Source organism: Ostrea edulis, chromosome 8 (assembly GCF_947568905.1).
Source record: "Ostrea edulis chromosome 8, xbOstEdul1.1, whole genome shotgun sequence".
Lineage (NCBI taxonomy): Eukaryota > Metazoa > Mollusca > Bivalvia > Ostreida > Ostreidae > Ostrea > Ostrea edulis.
Genome location: NC_079171.1, coordinates 37,815,305 through 37,826,012, shown reverse-complemented (window position 1 = coordinate 37,826,012; position 10,708 = coordinate 37,815,305). Strand labels below are relative to the sequence as shown.

Below are 10,708 nucleotides of genomic sequence, written 5' to 3'. Positions count from 1 at the left end.
AGTTCTCATGAATATTCCAAGCAAAAGGTCATGCAGACGTGACCCTATATAGGGTTACGTCATATCCTAGTGTAGCGATCTAAGAGAGCGGATTTCAGGATCTGGTTTTTATCAGATTGGGTAGAACACTTGCTGGATTCAGCGATCTATCTTTGTTTGTAAGGGTTTTTATGTAGTTTAGGAATCCGGTATACGTACGGTAACTCAAATTCATTCGACCTATTGACTGGGATATTAATTGTGTTTAAAACTGAAGCAGGTTCTGAAGAATTTCATCTTTTGAAAGGGCAGCTGGGGTATAAGTACGATTACCAAAAGCGGAATTAGTGCCAAGTTTATTTAAAATACAGTTGTAATAATCATAGAGTTTAGTGTACATTCCGGTGTTGAAAAATCCAAGTATAAACTAGTTATTGCTTTTGCAAATAACTTATGTAAAACTCAATACAGTTGCGTTTTGTGTGAATGGGATGTGGACTCAATTGTCTTTTGACGTACGGTAAAAGTGAATCAAAAGTGACATCATTTATACCCAGTCTTTTATATGAACAATGTCCACGACCATGTTTCTTTCTTTGAGTATTGGGAAAGAGTCCCATGAAAGGTGAAGATAATGAACAGTGATCAATCTCATAACTCCTATAAGCACTACAAAACAGATAGTTGGGCAAACACGGACCCCTGGACACACCAGAGGTGGGATCAGGTGCCTAGGAGGAATAAGCATTCCCTGTCGACCTGTCACATTTATGTTATTTCCTGTGAACTTGTCAAATTTCCCATATCATATACATTATCATTGCATCCGTATGGAAATGCGGTGCCTAGGGTCCTGATCAGTGATCTTCTCGTTTTCTACGAAACGGGGTACTTAATGTTGAACTAGTTGTGTGATGGTAATAAAATGTTACGCGTTTGTTTATGATTAGTAAATTATTTAGTGTATCATTCTTCCTTGTCTTACTCTAATCTAGGCTTGCTTTTTAAAGCTCGAAGTCTACTTTCGCAAACATCCTGTAACATGTGAAACCCTTAGTAAATTCCTCCTTCTAACAATAGACCTACCGTATATTGGATTGAAATATTCGATGATGTTTAAAATAACAATGGAACAATGCAAGTTTGCTTTTATTATTTACTATTTTTGCCGACGTTTTACCACCAGAAGCTCTTAGTCAGTACCATACATTACCAGACATGTGTGTCGATTCACGCTTCAACAGACGTCAAATTTTCAGCCAAAGTCGACCGAAAGCGGATACGTTTGGTCGAATCCCGTTTCTGACACCAGTTGTATTTCTTTTGGTGGCAAAGCACTTCAAATATCGACCAATTTGACCGTAAAACAACAAATCACCGGCTGACTATCAATAAGACGTTAATGTGGTGAAATAGCCCGATTAACGACAACAGATTACGGTAAAAGTAGAACAAAGGAATGAAATAAAACTAACCCAACTCCATGGCATTGTCCTCATAGTCAGTGCAAAATAATGATGTCTTCCAGTGTTTGAAACTCGCTGTACAGTTAGCTAGACATGCAGGGCTGACTGCTTGTAAACGTGTCAGCCTAGAAAAAGACCTACTAGCCCCGAGGAAATAACTGCCATTTTTAAAATTACTTTTATTACTATCTACTAATGAAAATGTTATGCCAATTTTGATCTATGGTAAAATATGCATAAATGAATTAAAATCAATATTAAGAAAATACGGTCATCAACTTTGATTTTCAGCAGGGGTGTTTCAAATGTAGGCGGTGCAAATTTTTGTAATTTTAAACAAAAAAGGGAAAAGTATGACAGAAAGAAAATATTCATCTTTGTTATCATCAGAAAAAAATATAGATCGTCAGTGTGCATTTTTCAGGGGAGCATGTCAAATAGGATTTTTGAACAATATTAAAGAAAAATAGATTGATAATAATTTTTTTCTCGTTGTTTGATACGTTTCCCTTATACTAAATCTAAAACGAGGTCTATTCTTCGTTACCGGTACGATAACTGATTTGATTCATCTAAATTTAATTTAGCGGAAATTTTAACACGTCCGTTTGCACGTATATACAAAGAAATTTGTTCGCCCCTGACAATATTTATGCGTCTCGGTCGCTCGGTTATTTCATACATTGTTCTTTAGATCCAGTTAATATGGCACGGTGCGGTGTCTTTAACAAAAAATCTTTTATATTGTTCTTGTAATTCTCTTTATTTGAATTTCATAGAGGTTTCGTTTGATGTTCAGCATTCTGGAATATGTGACAGTGTTGTCGATAAATTATGTATTTACAATTGTTTCGAGCTTTAGAAATAAAATATGTTGCCTACCATTGCTAATTAGAGAATTGATCTGGTGGTTGTATAAATCCAATTACATTTAATGTTAAACAAATGTTTCAATAGATTCAAACTTATTTTATTTTCGTATCCAACCTCAGTTAGTTGTTCTGACTTTCTGTTATACGTAATGGTACGAGAAATCTTACGATAGCAATGAGTAGTTATTGGATCGTCATATTGACCTTTTTTCACATTGTGGCAATCGAAACAGAAACATATTTCAGATCTGCATATTATGTAGAACGTAGTGACGACAACACTTCCGGTGACATTGGTCATTATACATCAGTGTCCTGTGCTATGACGTGTCTGAGTTTGGACTGTTGTGAAACATTTCACTGGAATTACGTGAGTCAACACTGCACCTTATTGACTACTGATGTTTGGTCAAGCACTCAGACCGTCACAGAAATCAGTCATTGGAAGTCATATTATAAGGGTTCGTGAGTTTTTCAAAATTATTTTACTTGATGCTGACAACAGTTTCTGGGTCTATTGTTTTTAGATATGAGTTTGTTTTTAGATATGAGTTTTTTTTTATATGAGCATTTAACATTTGGGTAAAACTCTAGGCTTAAGTCCAAGTCTCGACTTTTTTCCCCGAGAATTATGGTTCTTGTATGCATGTTGAGTTTTCCGTCGTTCATAAACAGTTGAAAATTTCTAACTTCTTGATAAATACCATTACAATTTATTTCAAATTTGATTTGTCATATTGGGGATCGTAAATTTCAGCAAATCTACATTCCCGTACCTTTGGGATGAGGGGGATTTTCAAAAATCTTCTATGGAACCGCACATTTGAAAGAGGAAATAAATGCATAGTCATGTTGATTAAGAAAATCCTTGTCAAATTTGTAAGTTTCAAACACTTAGGGGAAGATTCTTACTCTAAGGCGGAAACAAGTTTTAAATGTAAAACATTTAAATAACATTTTCTTTAGTGCTTTTTATACACAATTGTTTAGAAGGAGCGCGTATACCTTTACCAACACTTAAAATTTCATGATTCCAGGGGTAGGGGTTTGGTACCAGGATGGCACAAAAATGAAAAAAAAGTGATTAATTTATTTTTAATATTTAAATCATTTTTGATTTCGCTGATATTGTATAAAAACTAAATGCATGTATCGGAAAAGCAGAGAGGGTGTACTAAAAAGTGAATTTCGTATTCCAAGAGTGCTCACTCCCCGGGGGGTCCAAAATAGTCATATAGTATCAATATAGCATATAATATGTAATGTCGTTCATCAACATTGGCAATATAATGGAGATTTGTGTTTTATAATGCTGTTGAATATTAGAATTTAACTCGCATACACAGAAGAGCAAAATTATTATAATTTAACCGTTGGTGTAGTGATTCTTTTATAAATACTCCGGCTACCGATGGGGTTTGTGCGCTCCCTCTGTGTTATATTCATACATGACATACGAAATGTATTTTGGCATCATGACCAAGGACTGATATTGCCGTTAGGTATTCGAAACCCTTCAGGAGAGCTGCGGATTCCTCTGGTTATTATCACACATGTGGTCCACCTTCTGAATAATTGTTGTAAGCTTACAGTACCCGGTCCCTTGATTTTATATTATGGCATACTCTTATGCGTGTGTGACCTTTATTTCGATGGAAAGCGCGTTGTTAACTATACATTACATACTATGATTTTTTTTTTTAAATCATGAAGTACTTAATTAAACAGATGGAGGTATGGGGACTTGTGCTTCCATGCTGTGTCGAACATATGATTATTTTCACATTTTTCGTCAGGGTGCGATTCCGGATGGCTGGAATTCAACTACCATTGTTACAAACTGGTTCACGGAAAAATTAGCTGGGCAGATGCCAAGGTAATGGGATGACTGAAGAAATTTTGGTAACACTATATTTGCGAAAGATTTTGTGCTCAATATATGTGAAACATAACATCACACAAACTGCAGAAAAAGACTTAATGTTCGGTAGTGCGCAATCTCGCGAAAATGCACGAACTTTTTTTTTATCGTAAACAATCTTGGTATATATAATGTCATGATAACCATCCAAGTTGGCCGGTTGCTTAATCAACAAGCAAATTAAAATTGATTACAGTTTATGTTACTGTAGAAATATATTAATGAAACGATAGCCAGATATCATATTGGAGTATATATAATCAAAATGACACACAACTTCCAAAATATGGTAAATAGAAAGTATTAGTTCGAGGTTCAAGGTTTATATTCTTATCTTTTATTACTGTAGACTACTTTTGGTGGTTTTTGTGTTTTGACTTGCTGGCTATGTAAGAACGTCCAATAAGTAAGACTATAAGTTTGTTTATTCATTTTCACCGGGTCTTTGTCGATATAATGATATTTTAAGTAATAGAAAAGCGCTTCACGCATTTTGAGAATGTTGTAACAATGAAGGAAAGATAGGTGTTTGAAAACTTCCTGGTATGTAACTTGCTCATACCTTCACTTTTTACATCTCCTAGCTGACGTGTGAGAGGAACTGTGCGTACCTGACAGAAATTACTGACGTAGAAGAGAACGACTGGATTGTAGAGGCATTCCTGGACGGTACAATTTCATTTCTGAAACTATTCTTTATTTTAGTATTGATGTGTCTAGGGTTATTTGTCCCCGGTCTATCTACACCTTTTCACGCTTGCAAACTGTTTCAAAATATCTTAAATGTTGTGTTAAATGAGAGATAAGAAAGAAAATGGATTCGCTATTCAACCTATTTCGTTGGCTCAATGATGCGACGATTAATCTGTAGCCGAAAGCTTTTGAGTATGAATCCCGCTCGTACTTTGGCCACGTCAAACTAAACACTTTGCGATTATCTGTTCGCTATACGTGAAAATTACCGCTCTTTCTAGTTATACTGACCCCGTGGCACAAAAATGAGACATCCCTACTACGGCCAGGGGAAGTAGTGAAATCTCAACCACAGCTGGTACGAATCAATTTCCTGACTTTACTGGTACATGTGTAGAAATCACAAAACTCTTATTTATACACCAGCTAGTATGTTTATGAAGTTCCCATAGAATTAAGAAATGTCTAAAGATATAATAGTACTCGGGGAAAATGTTTATATTAAGTGCGTTTTCGAACGTATCCTAACTTAGCAAAATTCATAAGAATTATCTTATTCTTAGGACAGATACTGAGGAATCTTGAATTGAATTAACTTAGTGGAAATGGCATCTCCCTTTGTACTAGTTGTTCCGCGAAAATGCCACATGAGACGTGAAAGAGGATTTAAGGATTGTGGTAACCCTTTCGATTATTGTGATGATTATCAATTGAGATCACTCATCTATGACGTTTCGTGTTTCATTCCATGTCATGGTTGCATTGCCGTTTTATGCAACTGGCAGTTTCCAGACAGTTATTATATATGTGCACAATGATTCAAGTGTTTTCAGAATATTAAAAACCATGACTCAGTGTCTGATTGATGTAAAGAATGCACACAATACCCTGCTTCTTGATTCACATGAATTGGCCAAAGCATGGCTTTTGCACAATTGCCTAATACATCATGCATGTATACATCCGGCACGTAGACTTGTGACAATGGTCTATATGATTAATATCTCTTATTTTGATAAGCAAATAAATGTATAGTGGTGCTTCTTAAATTTGATGGCAATTTTGAATGATGTAAGTTTAGAATTTATGAATTGAACTACTAGTCTAAGTATGAAGCAAAGGATACCCCCGCCCCACCACCCCACCCCCATTCCGAATTTCAGAAATCAAAGCCTGGGGAAAACCGTTTTTAAGCAATTTAATCTCATGAAGACCTTAAGGTAGCTCATCACACTAATTTTTTATCTAATGTCTCATTAAAACACGTCTTATGAAGTATGATTTCACCTTTGAAAAAGTGATGCAATCTCTGAAGTATTTTATATGATTTTTTTTGTGATTTATTACGGAATGATAAAAAAGGTCCTTAGTTTGCAAATAAAAATACTCTAGAGTTCCAATTTCGCTGTGTTTTGATGCATGATATGAATATCTAAGAAAACATGCGTAAACGATTCATTTAGACGTTCGAAATTTTTTAAATAAAAAAGATATTCATGAAAATTGAAAACGTTATTTACTGATATTGTTTTTAATCTATGGATAAAATCCAGTTTACTCGGTATTTAAAATATTGTTTCTTCTGTAAGATGCGTGTTCTACAAGAAGTTGTCAGATGTGGTGCGGTGGAAATGACATAGAAACAGAGGACCTTTTTCAGTGGTCAAACTCCAAATTGACCATGAGCTTCACCAATTGGAAACCAGGTCAGCCGCGTCAGAAGTATTCTGAGAAAGCAGAAAACAGAGATTGTGTGACGTTGAGCCGTAATGGCCAGTGGGAAAACATACTTTGTACTTTATCAAAAAGATTTATTTGCGAAAAACATTGATCACAATAAAGAGACAGCCTATAGCGGTTTCAATTGGTGCAGTAGTAGAGATTTCGATAATGTTGTCTACGTCGCTTTCAAATGTTGCTGTTGTAGCGATTTCAATAATGTTGTCTATGCCGCTTTCAAATGTTGTTGTTGTTGTAATGATGTTGCTAATGTTGTACATTGTTCTTAAATGTTATAGCGATGTTGCTAATGTTGTCTGTCTCGCTATTAAATATAGCAATGTTGCTAATGTTGTATGTCTTGCGTTTAAATGTTATAGCAATGTTGATAATGTTATCTTTTCGCTTTTAAATGTTGTAGTGATGTTGCTAATGTTGTCTGTCTCGCCTTTAAATGTTGTAGCGATATTGCTAATGTTGTCTGTCTTGCTTTTACATGCTATACCGATGTTGCTAATGTTGCCTGTCTCGCTATTAAATGTTATAGCAATGTTGCTAATGTTGTATGTCTCGCTTTTAAATGTTATAGCGATGTTGCTAATGTTGTCTGTCTTGCTTTTAAATGTTATAGCGATGTTGCTAATGTGGCCTGTCGCAATGAACCATGGGATGCGGTGCTGACTAGATATTTTGGTAACACAAGGAACCGTTGAAGGATTTACAAGGGACGTTATCGGCAACGATCGTGATGTCTGAACTATCACAAAAATACAGACAGTTCTATTGGGTTGCAATTTAATTAAAATCAGATCCTAAGATACGCTCACAATCCCTACAATAGGATCTGAAATAAACCCATTGGGGTCATGTCCGCATTACCTTTCTCTTGGAATATTCATAAGAACTATCAGCCAGTCAGATTGCGCCATACAAATAATGATGGTTATTTAGGCGGTTCCCGGCAATTCGTAAATAAATTTCAGTAATCTCTCTCCCACGAATTATATTCCACACTATAAAATTGTTTATTCCCATATAAGAAATTTTAAACTTTCGCAGCAATGCCTAATCTATTCGGTACAACAAATCGTACGATATAAAATACACCCAAATAAAATTAATTGTGAAATGCGATTTGTGCATGAAAAGGCATGGGTACGATTTGAATAGTTTTCAAGATAAGCCCAGTAGCTAAGTATTTTGTTACTAGCTTGAAAATACGGATGTATATTTAATTGCTGTTATACAATTTAGAAATTCATTTCAAAATTAAGGATTATCTCCCTCATGCATAGCTCTTAACCTTGGACGAATTTGGCTCCACTTGTTTGGCACGCTGCTTTTGGCTATATTTAGATCTAAAACTTGATTGTTATTTCGGATTTCAAACATTTCGGTTGAACATCACTGAAGAGACATTATTTGTCGAAATGCGCATCTGGTGCATCAAAATTGGTACCGTATAAGTTTTACATTATGACTCCTGGGTCGAGGCCTCTGCTGATGGACTGTTAGTCCCCGAGGGTATCTTCAGCCCAGTAGCTAAGTACTTCGTTACTAGCTTAAAAATACGGATGTATATTTAATTGCTGTGATAAAATTTAGAAATTCATTTCAAAATTAAGGATTATCTCCCTCATGCATAGCTCTTATCCTTGGACGAATTTGGCTCCACTTGTTTGGCACGCTGCTTTTGGCTATATTTAGATCTAAAACTTGATAGTTATTTCGGATTTCAAACATTTCGGTTGAACATCACTGAAGAGATATTATTTGTCGAAATGCGCATCTGGTGCATCAAAATTGGTACCGTATAAGTTTTACATGGTTTACTTAAATAACGTGAGGAATATAACGCCAGTCGACGTAAACAGTGCATTGTGACGTCACATCTAGCAGAGTATACGGCGCGGATCTAAGAAGTCTGATTTTAATTAGATTAATTGTGTTGTATTGTGTTACATCATGTGTTAACGTCTTGCTGTTTGTGTACAGTATGTGATACATGTAACTCTTACATGATTTTAGATTAAAGCAAAACAAACTGTAACTGATGGTAAATAAAGTGAAAAGAAGAAAAATTATTTAATATACATGTATTTATGATTGAATATAGATAACGTAATTAAACCAAAGTGAATATGAAGCAATAAATTCGTCAAGTCTGCAGAAAATGTCGATTCATGAATCATTGTCATCCTGTCATCATTGTCATTCTGTCAGTAATTTATGCTCGTAATCTCCGACGTGCATTGACCTCGGAGGTCACCAGTTTGGAAGAAAGCGAAAGAGGCACTAAGCATGTGTCAGATTTGTAAACAATTTAACATTTCAATTTTATAGAAAATTCACTATCAAAATTCCATTTGAGTGGCACATTCGCGCAAGTATTACTTTCCAACACTTATAGTACTTCTTGTCATTGATAAATTTAGATATTAAGGATTTTATTAATTTATCATTATTTATAATATTTATAATTTTCAATTATAATCAATTCTTGTAATAAAATTTGCTTTATAATTGATTATTGCAATATTAGATTATTACCAATGATTAGCAATCATATTGCCTCGCATTCGTGAGTAATCCATCACTCCGTTCATTTGTAATGTTGACTTCCATAAGAATGGCTTTATTCAGGAAGAAGATAATTATTCCATATGTAAGGTGAAGATAACGAACAGTGACAACAATGCTACAATGAGTAACAATGCTTACTCCACCTAGGCACCTGATCCCACCTCTGGTGTGTCCAGGGGTCCGTGTTTGCCCAACTATCTATTTTGTATTGCTTGTAGGAGTTATGAGATTGATCACTGTTCGTTATCTTCACCTTGCATCAATGTATTAAATATCTGCGAGTTGTTATATTGTGATCAGACATTGTACTAGAACAGTTGCACAAAAGTTAGCTAGCTTTAATTGACAGTTAACTCGCTATTAACTCTTTGATCCGTACAGCTGTAATAAGACTTTAAGGTAGTAAACTACTGTGTCATAATGGCTCACTACCTTTGAAGCCATGAATGAAAAACATAAATATCAGCAATATTTGTATATGTGTATTCTTTTCAGAATTCATTGCTTAACTAAGTAGCTCGGTTAAGTTCGCACGTCTTTTGCTGAACTGTAGATTGCAGGTTCCAGTCTAGCAGAAATTTTGTTTTCTTCAGATTACTTTCTACAAAAACTGCATTTTTTAACTGAATAAAGTAAATTGGAAATTTTATCAAATATAAAATATTATTGTACATATCCTCCGACTTTCATTCAAATCAATATTTTCTTGTCTAGCATCTCTCTTTCACTTTCAGTTAAACTTAACAAACCTTTGTGCAACCGGATAATGAAGTCCTCTGTTGAGTTTTTATTTTGTGACGTCAAATGTAATTCTGAGCTCCCCTGCTGAGAGCTATCAAAGTTTAACATTAGAATCCACCATGAGAACATCTGCAGTTTCACACTTTAACAGAGAATCTCTGACGAAAACATCATCCTGTTCTATTTCCAGCTGTTTAAATTTTATTCGATACAGCATCGTTCGAAACATTTATTTAGAATCTTTTTGAAAAGCCTGTGCAGTATTGATAAGCATAATGACTATTGAGACACAACCTAGAGAAGTGTTTACTCTATTATCGGAGGACAATAATCTTGCTATTGTCCCCGTGGCCAGGATATAAGTGCATGCAATCTGTCAGACTTGAACATTTCAAAACGTCACTTATAGTGCAGAAGGATGGTGCATACTCTAGACCCAGTAAATATGACAGGTTGCATTTAAGCAAAGCCCTTTTCCATTGTTCTTGAAATGATTTTTATTCATGTTTGTTGACTTTTACGCTCGATATTGATGTATGACATTCTGGAATAAGTGATATTGATGCTGACATGTACTTAAAGTTGTTTCGATCTTTAGAAATGTAATTTGATCCCTGCTCTTCTGTAATTAGAATATTGACCTCATAGCCGTATAAATTCAAATCTATTTAATATTGATCCGGTGGTTGCATCATTTCAAATCTATTTCATTTTCATATACGATATCAGTTAGT

The 10,708-nt window shown here is 34.9% G+C and overlaps 1 protein-coding gene across 1 annotated transcript; it reads left to right on the top strand.

Moving 5' to 3' along the window:
• The first annotated feature begins 2,548 nt into the window (after positions 1-2,548).
• LOC130049041 (perlucin-like protein) lies at positions 2,549-8,731 on the top strand. The gene is made up of 4 exons (XM_056146026.1): positions 2,549-2,778; positions 4,114-4,193; positions 4,823-4,907; positions 6,521-8,731. Exons 1-4 carry the CDS (start codon positions 2,640-2,642, stop codon positions 6,760-6,762), a joined length of 546 nt encoding a protein of 181 aa, XP_056002001.1. The 5' UTR covers positions 2,549-2,639; the 3' UTR covers positions 6,763-8,731.
• The last annotated feature ends 1,977 nt before the right edge of the window (positions 8,732-10,708 follow it).

Coding starts and splice junctions, on each gene's coding strand:
- LOC130049041 (XM_056146026.1), top strand. CDS start 2,640: ATGACGTGTCTGAGTTTGGACTGTTGTGAAACATTTCACTGGAATTAC. Junction 2,779..4,113: donor TTGGAAGTCATATTATAAGG/GTTCGTGAGTTT, acceptor ATTTTTCGTCAG/GGTGCGATTCCGGATGGCTG. Junction 4,908..6,520: donor TGTAGAGGCATTCCTGGACG/GTACAATTTCAT, acceptor TTCTTCTGTAAG/ATGCGTGTTCTACAAGAAGT.